We start from the raw sequence: 18,882 nt of genomic DNA on the forward strand, positions 1-18,882 counted from the left end.
CACAATGGAAGAAACCACTGAGTCGCATTGAGCTAAAATGATGCAAATTGATTGTTAGCAAGTATAATGTTTAATTACAACATATAAAATAACTGCATCGGTAAAAGTTCATAAATACCATTATACAATATTTTACAAAATATTGAAACATCAGCCAAGGAATGCAGCAGTTACATTCAAACAACAAGCAGTACTCATGCAATGCCATTTCTGCCAAAAGGAGCAAAACTTAGTGAAATGGGGAGCAGATGCATAAGCATCACAGAAGAAAGAAATTCAAATAAATTAAGAGGACAGAACCTTGTTAACACCACTTTACATATGTGCAGTTATTGAAAGCCTATCTTAAAAGGGCATACAGCAATGAATACTGACAGTTGTGACTAAGAACTTAAGCCAAAATACAAAACCACTACAGGTAACCATACTTTCTGGAGAGACAGACAATGAACTCAACTAAAGCGAGGAAATGTAACGTTCTGGGACTCATACATCAAAGAACTACTAGAAGCAGTATCTGAAATCAACCACATAATGAAGCAAGTATATGGAGAAAAAAAGATACCGCTGTGCTAACACTCACTTTCATTGCACTAGTCGTAGTGCAGTACAAACAGTTTGACTGCCACTTGTGGGAAATCTGCCCTGTTATCCCAAACCTGTTGAACTTTCTTCAATGTCAGTGGTTTCAACATATACAGTATTATCTTATAAGGGGAAGATGACATTTGGCATTTTATGTGAGGTTGCTTTTGAACCTAACATATTCCCAATTTGTTCTGTGTGCTGTTTGGATGTTTGGAGCACAGATTGCCTACACAAAGGGAACTACAGGAGCTAAAGCCACAAAACCAATTTCATATTCACAGGCATGCAGGAAAGTTATTTTAAGTACTGTGGCTCCTACTATTTGTACATCACTTTGCTATTGATCGCAACCAATGAGTCCTCAAGCAGTATGTTTGGGGGGGGGAACTTGATCTAATTATATTGACTCAAATATCTGCATTAGCTGCTGCAACTGCGAAGATGTCTGCAAATACTAAAGAAAGTCTCAAAAAGAGCAGGCGGAAAAGAACTGTAAGTCAGTGCTGCAAACCAGGAGACTAGTAAGGTTGATGGTTTGTTACTAGCTACATGTACAGAACCTGTTCAACAGAAAGGAAAAGGTAATGTTAAGAAATTCTAAATTTAGAAGATTGCAGTTTGAGGTCTTTGCAATTAGTCTCAAAAAACTTAATGCTGAATCCAATATCTCCATAGACTTTAAACTATGAATAGATGAAGCCAAAATGGATATATCATTGGAAAATCTTCCTAAATTTTCCTATTGAGTCTTTAATTATTAAAGAATTACCTTTAACAGGGAAAGGCGTTTTGTACAGGAAACTCTCCATTGAATTGGCTTCTACTTCCAGTAGAGTATTGATAAATTTTGTGTGAAACTAGAGATGTTAAAATTTATAACACGGGAATGTGTTGCATATGTAATCATTAGAAACCTGATTTGCCTATATTGAGGGATGAAGTGTTACTCTCCTCACCAAGTAGATAATCTTTGCTACCAATGGAGTGTGATGATAATTCTGAACAACACTCATCATTCCTCTTATATTTCCCTCACCACCTGTCTGCAATTTGCTACCACATAATTCTCATGGCAAGGAAGCTTTGAGCAACCAAAATAAACACCTTTCAATCGGGTGGCAACTTTTAATTGTTAGACAAACAAGAATATAGACCCTGATCCAATGAGCCAGCTCATTTTCTTTGTTTGTACAGTGCAATACAATAGAAGTCCACAAGTAACACGATCATGACCAAAGGAAATGATAGATGAATTAGGTGTTCTGCACATTAACATAAATCCATAGAGGTGGTGTAAATATCTCCATGGTTTCCCCAAGAGATTTGGAGTAATTATATATACATACAGAAGGATGATTTAAGCTAAGAACTCTATCTTGCATTATTAAAGGTTAAGTAATGCCATTTTAATTAATATTGCAATTACATTTATATTTTTATGGACAGACGTATGATGAATGTTATCATAAGCGAAGTCTTTTTCTTCACTTACTGTACTGTATGGATTTTACTACAAAATGACTTTTCATTATATCATGCAGAACTACAATAGCCATGCTAAGGCACGTTTTAGATGATTTGCTACATTACTTCTCTTTCATTTTGCTATGATCTGAATTGCTCTTCATCACTCTGTGAACTTCCCAACACTGGATGATGGTGCTGTAGAATGACTAATCTGATACTAAGATGACCCCGCTACTCTTATAGCCTTTATATTGCTATTTACAAAATATCACTTTCCCCTGTAAATGTATCTGCCGATGACAACAGTGACAAAATTCAAGAACATGTAGCAGTGTGTAGATCATGAGTTCTTCCTCATAATATTTTTATGTGGAATGTTTAAGAGAGGAATGTTGTCCTGTTACCAATTACTTTCAACTGATATAGATTTTAGAGTGTAAATTTAGATGTGTTCACATTATCAACAGTTTGTTGGGACTGTGCTTGCACACTTTGCATATTTGCCATATAATCATACACAAACTATTGCCACAATTTTAATTTTCCACATTGTCTCTCTTACTCCCTCCCTCTTTCGTTCTTTTGCTCTGATATTTCTAGATTACCTTTTAACCAGTTTTGTCTTGTATATGTCTTAACATAATATTCATTACATTTAGTTGTTTTTCAATGAATTTGTCAGTTTGACCATTGCATTATTATTATTATTATTAGAAGTCTCATAGATTGATTTATAGCTGTTAATTCATAGAATATTTCATATCAGCACACTAAATTCTTTTACACCTGCAATTTCCAGAAATGGCAAAAGATCTAAATGATCAGATTGAAGAACAGCGAGCATTAGCCACTATTGGTCGGACTTTCTTCTGTATGGCTGAAAGCATATCGGACAAAGATAACTCAGATTATGCAAGGTATTTGGCTGAAGCAAAGAAGGCTTATCTTCGAAGTCTCAATGTGTGTGAAAAGTAAGTCCAATATTTCTTCTCAGAATTAATGTATTATTATAATTTAATTGTTGTAACATGAGATTGTAGTGACAAAATATAATCGTGTAGGCTTCCACGGCCAGTTGGTTACTGTAAAAGTAGACCCAGAGGAGGCCACTGAAACTATGGCCAAAAGATGTTTTATTCAGTGGCGGTTATTTTGCAAGTTGATGTGGTGCCATACCCAGAAAAATTTGTTAGCAATAGTGTATATACAGAATGAGAAGACTTCATTTATTTCAAAGATCCAAGATTGAAGTGTGTCCCTTGCACCTATCCATCACATGAAAGATATCTCACCCTGTCATTCACAGACTCACACATGCAAGCAGCCATTTCATAAATGCTGAGTTTGAACGTTACGTCCAAACTGTGGTTAAAGGTGACCATTATCACCCATTTCCAGCACTCGTTTAACAGAACTTCAAACCTTCAATGACTGCTTAAGAACTGACACCGTATAGATTCATTGCCCAGCTAAGATAAAATTTTCTTGATCGTATAACTTTTAACCATCCTTGAAATAATCTCTTCCAAGCTGTGATCATCCCGGGACTCAGTCTCTGTTTATCCTTGTTTTCCACATATCTCTGCTTATTTCTATCGCTTCTTGCCACCCCTGTAGCCCACGTTCCATCAAACTCATTATTCCCATACCCTCACTTAGTTCTTTGTATATCCAAGTGTTCTCTCTGTGATCTATCTCTGTCCTTCCTGACCTGTTGACACTTCTCCCCAATATTCCTGTATTCCTACACACAACATGCAACTGCTGTTCACACTTTAAACTGTTCCTTTCGAAAATAAATGATGTATGGCTAATGCTACTGGTTATTCTTCTTGACCAATATTTTGGCGGATACTGTGAACTTTCTATAACAGTGCCCATGTTGAATCTCAGTTCTTACATTTAATAACCTAATTCATTTTTTGTGCATTTAATTTTGCTTCCAGTTTCTTGAATCTTTATAATATGACATGCTGACTCTGTAAAAGCTGAAATGCTAAAAAAAATTCTGGGATCTCTGATGTTTTCCTCAGATTCTTCTAGTTCTTTTATTTCTGTACATAGAGTTTCCTTCACAAATGAATGACTGTTCCAAGACTTCACAAAAATCGAACAGTATAACAAGCACTCCGTACAATTGCACACCACAAAAACCAATGCACCCTCTCTTATGCTGAGATTACCATTAAAAACAGCTGTCAAAGACATCTAGGATTAAGGATAGCAGGCAGTGCTTGTAGGGAGATCTATGACAACGTGCATACTAAATTCACACCATACTCTCTGTCTCAAAAGGCTGAACATAAACCAAGTCCCATAGAAGCAAAATCGTTTGTAAAATGTGATTTACTGATTTTCTGGGTTAACATATTGACCTAACTGTATAAACTTCTGGAAATCGGTCTCTGTTATAGTTTACTGTTTCTGTCATGCTACGTGAGAAAATTCCATCATCCTCTTGTTTTTAAAATCTGGAAAATAAGACTGCAAAGAGAAGAAATAGAAACTGTTAGCCTAGAGTCTCCAAACAACAAAAAGAATAATAATAATAATAATAATAATAATAATCATCCATGTTAATAGTATGAATGTGTTTTCATGAGTAACCATCTTAACCAAGTTCAGTGTCATTTGTTGTTGAGACAGCATGAACCCTAAGGAAATATGTTAACTACTTGAGAAACTAAAAAATAAAAAAAAATAATGTGTAACTACTTCAGTAACACAATGCATAGATGCACACTTCTGCCCATGCCCCTCTACATGCACTGGGTGGCAAAGACACTGCTTCGAGCATTGTGGCAGTTGGGGGGGAGGGGGAGGTGGTGCACATATCACAAGCTATGCTTGTTCAAACTGTCACATTAGGGCAGATGATGTTATTGCACATACAATAGCTTACTTACGGTCACTCATCATAACAAAATTACTGACACTCAAGTGCAGCCGCAGGTAACAGCTAGTAGTAACAATAAAGTTACAGTGAACTATATACCTAACATTTGTTCTGTACAAAATAAAAAAGAAACAATTTTGTTCTAGTATCTACTGCTGGAAGAGAGCTCTCTAGCAGAGGTTTTCTCTAAGGCTGGGTGGTTAGACATGCAATTGTATTGAAACGACCTCCTGATCATCTCAGGATCCTCTGTTTTTCGGGATATATTCTGTATTTCATAGCTGTGCCAAACATTATTCATAATTAAGTTATGAACAGCTGCCTGTGACGTATCCTAAGATACAAGTACTCCTTGCTTGTTTTTGTATTCAGCTTGAATATTTGATAATGGCCTAGGGACCAAAACCTATTATGTAAACATCTGTATATTATGCATGTGGAGCTACCATTTGACAAAATTTGTTGTATTAAATTGAGACCTATTTGGCATTCTGCATTGGTATGACAGGCTTCACTAAGATTAGAAGCAGGACTTGCTCTAGGTATTTTGAGACCATATGCAAAAATTTGTTTATCCTGCTCCACCTCCCTCATCACTCAGTCTTATCCCCTCTCACGACGACGACCACTCGCTCTCTCTCTCTCTCTCTCTCTCTCTCTGCTCTTCATTTTTGAATTGCACTTACGATAATTCCTGGCTTATCGGCTGATGCCTTTGCCAGAACACTTTATTTTAAAGCTTTCTCTCTTGCACTTTATAGTCAGATTTATTTTTATTTCATTTTCTTTCTTGATTTGAGACCAACAATGCATTCTTCTCCCTTTAATTAAGTATTATTGTGTTTCATAATGATTTGTTTGTCTCATTTACTATTGATGATGGAAATGTTTAAGGTGAATGCTATGTATGCTACTGTGTCTTGTCCATGTTAATTGTAACACACAAAAAGACAAAAAGTAGAAGTGTTCAGTCATTGAACAAACTTTCAGAAAAATCCTTCGATGAGCGTGCGTGCGCGCACTCGCGCGCTCCCCCCCCCCCCCCCTCCCCCACCCCCCCCCCCCACACACACACACCTTGTGTGTTCAGACATCACATTGTAGCTGTACAGGTGTGTGTGTGTGTGTGTGTGTGTGTTTTCACTATCTTCAGCCCGTTACAGTTTCTTTCACTGAAAGCTACCAAGTTTTCATTCTTTCTGGTGTGCTTGTTGATGACACAAGGCTTCTATTATTGGGTGAGTAGTCTTCTTCACTCTTAAATTATTTGCACTCTACGATAACTTTCATTATCATATAAAAGATAAAGGAAATTGTTTTCAAATGGACCATTGTTAAATTATTATAAAACAAATTTTACTAATATGTTTGATTAATAAAATTTGTATCTTTATTTGTCTAGGCTTAAAAGTGTCAGCAAAACTGAAGTGATGCTGATGAGAAGCAGATTGTTGCTGAACTTGGGCCTTGTTCTTGAGTGTCAGGAAGATGTGACAAAGGGTATTGAATACATAGAAAAGGTAACATTAATTGTTATTACCCATTTGCTGTGTGTTGTTAAGAAGTATGAGCTCTCAGTTTTCATTTCATGTACATCACCAGGGTGTATACGACCCGGGATAACCGGGAGATCCGGAAAAAACCCGGGAATTTTTTCATCCGGGAGAAAACCGGGAAAAACCCAGGAATTTTTCATTGTTTTTGTTTTCAGTTAAATTTTTGTAATTTTGACTGGCAAGAACCCGGATACTCTAACAAAGGATATTACTGTATCCTGCTACTACAGAATAATACTGCAGCTATTAAACATGGGGGGGGGGAGGGGGGGAGGGAAACAGGGACATTACACAAATTATGGAACAATATGACGATTCCAGGTTTGTATAAAAATTTCGTACTACTACTTTTCGATCTCATACTTGAGAAACTGGAGTGTATGAATGAAGTGTGAAACTATTTCCTAACGTAAGGTTTTTGCTTGTAGTAGGCCTAATAGGCATTTGATATTGGTACTTTGTGAATTATATTCTTTCGTTACAAAAAATACCGTTTGTGCCAAAACAGTCTCATTTATTTGGTGTGTATTACAATTGTTGCAGTGTTAGAAAGGCCTATTTTGTTTTATCTAGCAGAGAGTGACAAAATAGACATAATCAGATCGGGAAACCACACCCATCTTGGGTCTTATTTGCATTAACAGCTTTTTCAGTATTAGACAATGACATTTCGACTGTTCATGTAGCAAAAGTTTGACGAACTTTGATGAGGTAATAGATTCTTTCACAGAAAGGATAGCACGCCATGTAAAGCTGTAGCAAGATTAGAGAGAAAAAAATTCTAGGAGCTAGGGATTGAAGAAATGTGTATTGTCTTACTTGTCTCATGTCTTTACTGGGTTTCATCTACTTCTACATCTACATTTATACTCCGCAAGCCACCCAACGGTGTGTGGCGGAGGGCACTTTACGTGCCACTGTCATTACCTCCCTTTTCTGTTCCAGTCACTTATGGTTCGCGGGAAGAACGACTGTCTAAAAGCCTCCTTGCGCGCTCGAATCTCTCTAATTTTACATTCGTGATCTCCTCGAGAGGTTTAAGTAGGGGGAAGCAATATATTCGATACCTCATCCAGAAACGCACCCTCTCGAAACTTGGCGAGCAAGCTACACCGCGATGCAGAGCGCCTCTCTTGCAGAGTCTGCCACTTGAGTTTGATAAACATCTCTGTAACGCTATCACGGTTACCAAATAACCCTGTGACGAAACGCGCCGCTCTTCTTTGGATCTTCTCTATCTCCTCCGTCAACCCAATCTGGTACGGATCTCACATTGATGAGCAATACTCAAGTATAGGTCGAACGAGTGTTTTGTAAGCCACCTCCTTTGTTGATGGATTACATTTTCTAAGGGCTCTCCCAATGACTCTCTACCTGGTACCCGCCTTACCAACAATTAATTTTATGTGATCATTCCACTTCAAATCGTTCCACACGCATACTCCCAGATATTTTGCAGAAGTAACTGCTACCAGTGTTTGTTCCGCTATCATATAATCATACAATAAAGGATCCTTCTTTCTATGTATTCGCAATACATTACATTTGTCTATGTGAAGGGTCAGTTTGTGTATCCTATATTTAATTTTATGTCACACAAAGCAGTAAGTTGTTAGCTGATAGGGAATAAAGAGTGCAAATTTTCTGAAGAGTTCTTTTTTTTAAAAAAAGAGGGACAGGGTGCCAAATCGGCTGATTGTAAGCAGGAGAAGCACCACAGGACATTTTAATTTCCACTGTCCTGAATATGTTTTGATGGCATCCTTTACAAAGTATACACATTTCAATTCCACAGAGTGAAATACAGTGACGTGCGATAGAAGAACACTGTGTGAGGAGACGAGGCACTGCCCTTTGACACACTTACGACCAAATAACATGTCTTACATTTCCTCGAACACATATGTTTTAAGCATCAGACTCTTCAGAGAGATGTGCGCTACAAAATGAACATATTTTTGAGAATTCGATTTTTTTAATAAATTTTGACGTCCTCTCTCAAATGCTTGAGGGAGTGGCAGGGTATTGCACCGGTTCGGAAATATCATAGATCCGGGTCTGATGCGCAGAGCAGTCTGAGTTACAGTGGGGAAGTGGGTAGTCTCCTCGTGACCCGTGTTTACATTTAGTGATTTTGCTGTTTCCTCTTCGTTTACTGCTCTCACGTCAAATGGAAACAAAACAGATTTCTGATTTCTACCTTTCTCACAGTCAAGCATTAATTGCCTTGCAGAACAATGAAGTTATTTTTGTCGGTTTGCTAAAGAAATTTTTTTTTATTGATCTTTTCCGCTGAGGCAGACAATGTATTTGAAACGAAGTGTTTAATTCCACACACTGTTTGCTGCATTTCAAGTGCACGTTTTCAACTTGTAGCACATATGGCATTATGCCATAATAAAGAACCAAACATGAGATAGCACAGTACTGGTACACCTAGAAAATTTGCATCCTGAAAACCACATTGAAAAACTTAATCCCAGGTCATGGCCTACTTAACTGGGAATATGGACATATGAATGTGCACTTTAAATGTGATGACTGTCATCTGGCACTCTCTGGCAACTGCGGAAAAGAACCTATTTCTAACAGGTCACGGGAAAATATTCCGAATGGTGGTTTGAAAAGCGTTACCATCAAAGTACCATTCTGGCAGTTGAAACGGAGCTATGTGTGATAGTGTACGATGAATTTCTTAAATCACAGAGCGTTTGACTCCCATTTAAAAATCAACTCTTTGATGACGAGCCATTTAGATGAATTTCGAGCCCAGAAGATCAGACTTTTATGTTGTTATTAAAAATTTTACGGGCACATTTGTGTGATATATCTTAAATTGTAATAAGCGCATAAAAGACCAACATTGTATGTGAAAGCTTAGCTTCTCTTGCACCGTATTAATCTTACAGACCAATATTATATGTGAAAGCTTTGCGTTTCGTGTAGCAACACTATGTATATTAATTTAAACCATTAACTTTTTCTGTTTGTGCGTGATGTTGCTATTGGCTGACTACATCACGTGTCCTATGCTCTGAATACGTGCTGTCATCGGCTGGCGAGATCACGTGACATGAGCTATGACTGGCTTACAAATGCGCATCACAATCTTGATTTCAATGCTTCAGAAAGTAACATGCGGTGTTTGGTGGAATTCGAATTTATACTTTCGTAATACGAAAATATGCAGCGTACCTGTTGCTGCACATCAAAGATCTTTCCAAAATGTGTTTTTCCCTGTGTTTAGTTTTCTAAAGCGCCGGGAAATTCTACTCCCATGTATAAAACCATATTCATTCAAAGTACTTACAAGTTATAGAGTTCCGAGAGAAAAATATACTGTCAGTTAACAGGGAAAAAGTATGTATTCACCCGGGAGATAGTGTATTTTTAACCGGGAAATCTGGGAATATTTCTTCTTTGTCCACGTATACACCCTGATCACTGAAAAATCAAGAGTGTTTTGAACCCTAAATGGTATTGCCCAAAGTTGCTTTGGTTTTCAGTCATTTCTTGAAGAACAACTGCATTTGAAAAGTAATATCCAGTGTAGCTTTTCTACTTTGTCGTAACACAGATAGCACCTACGATATTGTTCATTCAAATATGTAGCGTCAGCTATTTTTTTCTCATTTTCATGATTGTTGACTCCATTATCAGGATAGTGCTAATTTTTGTTATCCTGGTTGCAGTTAATTTAACTTTGCGTTCATCATGGGAGTGCAAGTGCCATCATCATGTAACCTCTCTCCAATAGCTGCAGCTACCTTTCCTGCCAATTCAGACAGTCACTGCTAACAGTCGCCTGATATGTTATTTGTTTGGAACATTCTCACATTGTGATTGGATCAGTCACACCAGTATACAGGGTGTAACTTAAATTCCCTTTACAGACATTGAGGATTTGTAGTGGGGACCAAGACTGTTAAGTTTAGCATAGGAACTCACGCCCAGAAACATACCGTTATCCTGCTGCACGCAAAATATCACAACACACATTCAAATCTCCTGCATTTTTCGCACCACTGATATTACATATGTCATTCACTCACCACCTGATGTCCCGTCCCCACTACAGGTTTGTTTACATGCCAGTCAGTTGATTTGCCCAGAGAGGTTTGTATGTGCTCTTGTGCTTGTGGTCTTTGTTGATACTGTATTATTGTACAGTAGTAATTACTCACTACAGTAATGAATGCAAGCTGCACTTGAATTTCATATGTAGTGTTTTGCTGTTGACCATGGTGAACTACACACTTGCAGGATATGCTGACATGATGATAGTGTCAGACAAAGATTGGTACAATGGGAGGGCTGCTTGTTAGTAGTATGCAGAGTATTTTCCACACTGCCAGACACCTTCAAACTTCCTCTTTGCTACAGTATACCAGTGGGCCTCGGAGAAAGGTACATTCACCCCTAGCAGGGCTACTGGTGCTCCATGGCACTATCACACGCCCGAGTTTGAAGAGACTCTCTGCGGGAGACTCCCTGCGGTAGAAGATGATTTGACAATGAGTACTAGAAACATAGCACATAGACTGAATGTGAATCACCAAACTGTTCAGGATGTTCTGCATGGGCAGCTGCTACACCAGTACCACCCCCAGAAAGTGGATATTGTGTCACAAGCCCACTTCTGCAGTTGATTCTTGCACTGTTATGTGGACCAGCCCAACTTAACAGTGATGGATCCTTTTCACGACTGAAACCAAGTTAACCAGAGAGTGTGTCCTATCCACCCAGATGTTACCGAGTTTGTTTTGACTTTGCTGCAGGAGTTTGCTGGGAATTCCCACAACAGTCATGTGTGGGATGATGAAAAATCCACGTGCTGTGCACCCTCATGGGTTTCAGGAACAATACAGTCTGAACATTTTGGCAGGGTTCCTGGATGGACAAGTAATTGGGCTATAGCTTCTTCCACCCCATCTCACAGGTGCCTCATTTTTCACGTGCAGTCCAATTTGGGCATCAGTGTATAGATCTTGGTGGCCCAGTTGCTTGGCCTCCATGTTATCCCAACTCCAATCCATGAGACTGCCACGTGCTGAGTCACATGAAATCCTTGATTTATGAAACTCTGTGGCACCTGAGGAAGACCTGCTGGATTATGACTGCGGCAGATGGTGGAGGACAAGGGACTGGTGACTGTGAGTACAGTACGGGGTCTGACAACCTTACCACAACAAAGGTCAAAATTTAATAATGATTGTGGTGCTGATCATGCTGCTAAATACTGCATTTTCGGGCAACAACAAAGTTATTATGTGGCAGGTGTCATTAGAGCACAGTTAATAAAGTCATTTCATGCAATAATGAATAAACTAGGCACTCATCTTTTTGTGTTTCCCACGCTGGTCTCGTAAAATCATGGCTCAATCGTCGAAAATCTAGGTGGTGATGATTCCAATCTCGGATACAAAGAGGCCTAGGTTTTATTCTGCGATATTCAAAAGTTTTGTAGATGTGCTTCACAAACCATTCTTGAAGATTACACTTTTGCAGGACAATCGTGATATAAAAAAGTAATCAGCACTCCGAATTTAAGGTACACTTCTTTTTTATTACTTTTGCTGCAATATCATGTAACACACAAAACATCACTTCACAATACAAAACATACTTGAAAACATCGTCCCCACTGTTAAGATTAGATTAGATTAGATTTACTTTCATTCCAATTGATCCGTAGTGAGGAGGTCCTCCAGGATGTGGAACATGTCAGAAAAACAACAATACATGACAAATATTTAAACTAAAACAAATAAGCTAATGTACCATTCCACAGGTCCCAAGTGGAATGATCGTCATTTTTTAATGAACACTAAGAGTCATTTTACAAATACTATTGCACTGAATTTAAAATAAAAAAGTTTTATATTTATTTATAAGGTAAGAAACATGTAATACAACTACTGTAATACTTATTTACAATGAACACATTACTGCACTGAAATGGTGCAGAAGTTAGATTATACTTACACACACACACACACACACACACACACACACACACACACAAATTTTCAGTGAACACATTACTGCACTGAAATTGTGCAGAAGTTATGTTGTACTTATATAAAAATCAGTTGGTTTTCCTCAGAAATTCATCAATGGAGTAGAAGGAGTTGGCCACCAATAAATCCTTTAGGCTTCTCTTAAACTGAATTTCATTGGTTGTTAAGCTTTTTATGGCTGCTGGCAAGTTATTGAAAATGTGTGTTCCTGAATAATGCACACCTTTTTGTACAAGACTAAGTGACTTTAAATCCTTGTGAAGATTATTCTTATTTCTAGTATTGATTCCATGAATTGAGCTGTTGGTTTGAAAAAGTGATATATTTTTAATGACAAATTTCATTAAGGAATAAATATATTGGGAAGCTGTAGTTAGTATCCCTAGTTCCCTAAACAGGCTTCTGCAGGATGTTCTTGAGTTCACACCACATATAATTCTTACTGCACGTTTTTGTGCCCGGAAAACTTTAGCTTGGCTTGATGAATTACCCCAGAAAATAATCCCATATGACATTATGGAATGAAAGTAAGCATAGTATGCCAGCTTTTTCATTTTTATATCCCCTATGTCTGACAAAATTCGCATTGCAAACAGAGATTTGTTAAGACGCTTCAGCAGTTCTGTGGTGTGCTCCTCCCAGTTGAATTTATTATCAAGCTGTAATCCCAAGAATTTAACACCGTCCACTTCTTCTATCTTCTTGTCATCATATGTTAGACATATACTCTTGGGACACCCCTTACAAGTTCTGAACTGCATGTAGTGTGTTTTTTCAAAGTTTAGTGACAAAGAATTGGCTAGGAACCAGTGATTAATGTCTACAAATATTTTATTGGCTGATCTTTCTAAGACTACACTTGATTTGCTATTTATTGCAATGTTTGTATCATCAGCAAACAAAACAAACTTGGCATCTGGTAATGTTACTGATGAAAGGTCATTGATATACACAAGAAAAAGTAAGGGCCCCAAAATGGAACCTTGTGGGACCCCACATGTAATTAGTTCCCAGTTGGATGATGCCTGATAGCTTGATACATGTCTCTTTCCTAATAACACCCTTTGTTTCCTGCCAGAGATATAAGATTTGAACCATTTTGCAGCATTTCCTGTTGTTGTTGTTGTTGTGGTCTTCAGTCCTGAGACTGGTTTGATGCAGCTCTCCATGCTACTCTATCCTGTGCAAGCTTTTTCATCTCCCAGTACCTACTGCAACCTACATCCTTCTGAATCTGCTTAGTGTATTCATCTCTTGGTCTCCCTCTACGATTTTTACCCTCCACGCTGCCCTCGAATACTAAATTGGTGATCCCTTGATGCCTCAGAACATGTCCTACCAACCGATCCCTTCTTCTGGTCAAGTTGTGCCACAAACTTCTCTTCTCCCCAATCCTATTCAATACTTCCTCATTAGTTATGTGATCTACCCATCTAATCTTCACTATAATATTCTAGTTTACTTAAAAGGATATTGTGATTTACACAGTCAAATGCCTTTGACAGATCACAAAATATACCAGTTGCCTGCAATTTTTTGTCTAATGAATTAAGTACATTTTCACTGTAAGTGTAGATAGCCTTCTCAATATCAGAACCTTTTAGAAATCCAAACTGTGACTTTGACAGTATGTTATTTGAGATAAGATGGTTATAAAGACGACTGTACATTACTTTTTCGAAAATTTTTGAGAATGCTGGCAACAGTGAAATTGGACGGAAATTTGATGCTATTTCTTTATCTCCCTTCTTAAACAGTGGCTTAACTTCAGCATATTTCAGCCATTCGGGAAATATTCCACTGATAAACGACTGGTTACACAGATAGCTTAATATGTTACTTAGCTCAGAATCACATTCTTTAATTAACTTTGTTGATATTTCATCATACCCACTAGATGTTTTTGATTTTAAAGATTTTATGATGGACATTATTTCTGTTGGGGTAGTGAGGGTCAAATTCATATTATGGAAGTTACTTGAAATGTCTGGTCTAAGGTAATCCATAGCAGCATCTACCGAACCTGACAACCCCATCTTTTCAGTAACAGTTATAAAATGTTTGTTAAAAAGTTCTGCAACACTATACACATCTGTCACCAATGCATCATTTACTCTTAATGCTATTTGTTCCTCTTCATGTCTGGTTCTACCGGTCTCCTCCTTCACTATATCCCATATTGTCTTTATTTTGTTATCTGATATGACTATCTTTTCCTTGTAATATATTTGCTTTGACATCCGTATTACAGTCTTTAATATTTTGCAGTATTTCTTATAATGTGCTATAGCATCAACATTGGAAATGTTTCGGATTGACAGATACAGTTTTCTTTTTGTTTTACAAGATACCCCTATTCCTCGAGTAATCCATGGCTTCTTTGTAGACTTTGCTCTAACCTTGGTAAGTTTTGGGGGAAAGCAGTGTTCAAATAAGGTAAGCACTTTATTAGCAAAAATGTTATATTTTTCATTCATGCCATGAGCACTGTAAACATCAGTCCAGTGAATGTCTCTGAGGAGTGTCCTAAAATAATCAATTTTTGGCTTACTGATTACCCTCTTGAGCTCAGATTTAACAGATTTTATATCCTGTTCAGTATTAACATTTAACAGAAGGAACTGCATGTCATGGTCTGAGAGGCCATTGACTATTGGTTTTGTAATATAATTTTGTTCATTTGACTTTTCTATAAAGATATTATCAATGGCTGTTTGTGAGCAAGTGGTTATCCTAGTGGGGAACTTTACTGTGGGAATTAAGTTGAATGATAGTGTTACTAACTCAAATAGGTTCTTATTGGGAGAGTCTTTAAGGAAATCTACATTGAAATCACCAGCAACCACTATTTCTTTGTTTTTGGTTGTTAAATGGGCCAGTACAGCTTCAAGGTGGTTTACAAACAGATTAAAGTTACCTGCAGGTGCTCGATATACACTTAATATTATGAAAGATTTTTTGTGAAAATCTAATTCTGTTGCACATGCTTCCATATGCTGTTCTAGGCAAAATTTATGAATGTCTATGTTCTTAAATTTATGACAGTTCCTGATGAATGTGGCAACTCCTCCTTTCTCCATTTCTGATCTACAATAGTGAGATGCTAACCTAAACCCTGTAACACTTAAAAGTTCTATACCAGTGGTCACATGATGTTCAGAGAGGCAGATTATGTCAGCTGGGTTTGAAGACTCTAATTCATCTATGCAGATAGTTAATTCATTAATTTTATTTCTCAGTCCTCGAATATTTTGATGCAATAAAGATAGCTGACATTTCACATTGACTGACTTAAAATTGGATGGAGTTAAAATATCTGCTGACAGTTGAAAATTCTTAACCAATGGCTGTTTATGTTGATGTAATAAGCTGGAATTATGTTTTTTGATTTCTTTCTCAAACTGAAGCTTTGTCTCAGTTCTAACCTCTCTTAAAATTTGTTTTCTTTCTGTCCTCCCTACCCTAAAAAAGGGTCTTTTCTGAATCCTATAACCACTGGTATTTTACCACTCATGACAGTGCCTCCCCCCTTTAACTTTCCTGCTATTTCCCCAGCCAATTTACCCTTCCCCTTCCTGTTGAGGTGAAGGCCATGCCTAGTATAATCCCACCTACTGACAGAATCAACATGAACCACACCAATGTGTGACCCCGCACCCGACATGAGCAGCCGTTCCAGCTCCAAATTAACTCTCTTGACAGAAGAGTTCAAATGAGGTCGGTCATGGCGCCCAAGAACAGATACAAACTCAACACTGGTATGCCTCGATGCTGATGCAATCTTCGCCAGGTCACACTCTATGCTGTACCCAGGATCTCTGTCAATACTGTTACCTGCCCCACCCACTATAACCACGGTGTCTTCCTTAGTGAAATCTTTGCAAAGTGATCCTAAATCCTCTGTCACCTGCTCCAGACCAGCACTAGGTTTAAAAAAATTGGTGACCTGGTATTCTGATCCTAGTTCATCCTGCAAGAGTTGGCCAACACCTCTTCCATGGGAACTACCTAACAACAACACTTTCTTTCTCTTTACTGATTTCCCTACATTCTTACTTTTCAATTTGCTGCTGAAAGTTTGTTGTGCCCTGTCTACACCTGTAACTGCTTGAGGCTCACCAGCTTCTAACTGAAGCAACAGGTCAAATCTATTTTCCACATTCACCATAAAGCTGTCAGACAAAGTTCTAGGCCTGTTCCTCCTGTTGCCTGTTGCCACTTCCCACCTCTCTTTACCCTTCTCCCTCCTTAACCTGTCAAGATCTCCCCTGGCCTTGTCTAACTCAGCCTGAAGGGCAGCAATTTTCCCCTCCTGTTCCAGTATCTTCCTATCTCTACTACAAATCCTACAAAACCACTGATGAGTCTCATTTACTTCCCCTATTCCCACGCCACTACAGTCACCCACATGGAAAAAACTACAGCACCCATCACACCAAAGCCCCGACCTAACAATTCTACGGCAAGTCAAGCACTTTTCACTCATGATAAACGTAATAATTTATTAAGAATAAGTCAGTTAAATTACAGATAAACACGAAAATATGGTTACACAAATTTGGCCTATACGCAACTGTGTGTAAACAAAAACAAAAGTGCAAAGATTCTGAAACAACAAATTAAACTTTACGCTACTTTCCGGAAATGCTAGTTAAATAATGAAGAGGTACGCTAAGTTAAATTGCTGGAGAGAGCAAGGAACAACTAAACGAAATTCTATAGATTTGCTGCAGCAGAACGTAAACAGAAAATACGACTGTACGGTCTTTTCGCGTTTTCTGCTATATTACGTAATGAGAAATGAAACCTTTAATGGTACACTTAAACGGCACACTAATACACTTATTTACCACGTAATCAGTTCACATTTTATAAGCTGACTACAATATACGTCTTTTCAACATGATGTCCAAGACTTGACCTTCTCAAGGTCCGACTCTCTAACTAATAATCGCTTACGCGCCCAAAAATCGGAGTTACAAAAACTTCAAAGATCATAGTGACAAAAGAAAGAATACACATAAGAATAATATCATTGCAATATAAACATATTGATGTATCAAAGTACCTCTACATTAATGAAATCAAATCTGAAGGTTGTATCAGAAATATGTTAACTACTTTACGGAAACACAGTAGAATTTTACTGGTATCGAGAGGTTCAGATGAGGTGCCTTAATTGTAACGTAATTCAAGTACCTGTGTTGACGTCAGTGGTTGTCACATTGAGCTTACTTGTAAGTAGATCCAGAGGACAAGGAGCAGGAGTCTGAGAGCAATGTGTGTCGTAGTATTTTGAATGTAGTGGGAAAACTGCGTTTCCAGCCATGTGTTCCTACGCTAAACTTAACTGTCTTGGCCCCCATTATAAGTTCTCAAAAGCTGTAAAGGGGATTTATTTACACCCTGTATAAATTGTTAAGGCATTAATTGTATGACATCACACACTTTACTCATCCTATTGGTCTCGTACAAAAAAAGTTATCTTTTGCACATATTGAAACCACATACTTTGCTGTGGAAATGGCACTTGCTGTAATAGGAATTTAGTGTGCATTGTTCCCATATGCATTACTGATGTTTAAGTTACCAAGGTGATGTCAAACCTTGAGATCTGCAGCATCTTCAAGTCATATGATAATTTCCATTCTACACTTTTTGATCATGTGTCCAAGCAAGGTGGCCCTATGTTAAGAATTTGGAGGATGGTGGTCAAAATATCTGTCAGGCATCTGATACTGTGGTTTCTCTAAATTGCTTAAGGCAAATGCTGGGATGATACTTTTGAAGAGAAGCTTGTGCTTTGCTCCTAATAGCCTCGCTTTCTGAACCTCGAACCCTAATCTTCCTTCCATTGTTGATCATACAATTTATGAAACATAGTACTCTATGACAATAATCATTATTTGTCTTCTTTCTTGTTTTTACACATTTAGTTCTTTAAGACCGAATTGAGGAGCTAAACTCCATGATAATGGGATGAAATTAACATAGGTATAATAAAATGTAGGAGAACCCTATGCAGATGACAAGCTGTGAATATATACAGGGTGTTCTATAAGTAACTATGCAGTTCATAACTTGCCATATTAAAGTCATGGAAGTTAGAAGAGATGCTGGAAGTGATCCACATGAACTTGAAGACACAGTTGCACACGTTTCTGCATGTTCTTGAAGACATGGTGCTGATCGTCGGGAGTGATTTTCTGAATGCCACGTGTCAATGCAGGTTGGAGTTCTTGTATGGTGTGCGGATTGCCTTCATAGGCTTTCCCTTCAACATACCTGATAGAAATTAATTTGGTGGAACGAAGTTGGGTGAACGTAGAGGCCAGACTCCTCAGGAGATGATGCG

The 18,882-nt window shown here is 37.9% G+C and overlaps 1 protein-coding gene across 3 annotated transcripts in view; it reads left to right on the forward strand.

Annotated features, from left to right (window-relative positions):
* The window catches only part of LOC126475169 (tonsoku-like protein), a 271,206-nt gene that overhangs the window by 33,807 nt on the left and 218,517 nt on the right, over positions 1–18,882 (forward strand). For all 3 annotated transcript variants that reach the window (XM_050102799.1, XM_050102798.1, XM_050102797.1), the window contains 2 exons: positions 2,855–3,026; positions 6,354–6,471. In XM_050102799.1, coding sequence (XP_049958756.1) covers positions 2,855–3,026; positions 6,354–6,471 — 290 coding nt within the window. The remainder of the gene's footprint in view (positions 1–2,854; positions 3,027–6,353; positions 6,472–18,882) is intronic.

Source organism: Schistocerca serialis, chromosome 4, assembly GCF_023864345.2.
Source record: "Schistocerca serialis cubense isolate TAMUIC-IGC-003099 chromosome 4, iqSchSeri2.2, whole genome shotgun sequence".
Lineage (NCBI taxonomy): Eukaryota > Metazoa > Arthropoda > Insecta > Orthoptera > Acrididae > Schistocerca > Schistocerca serialis.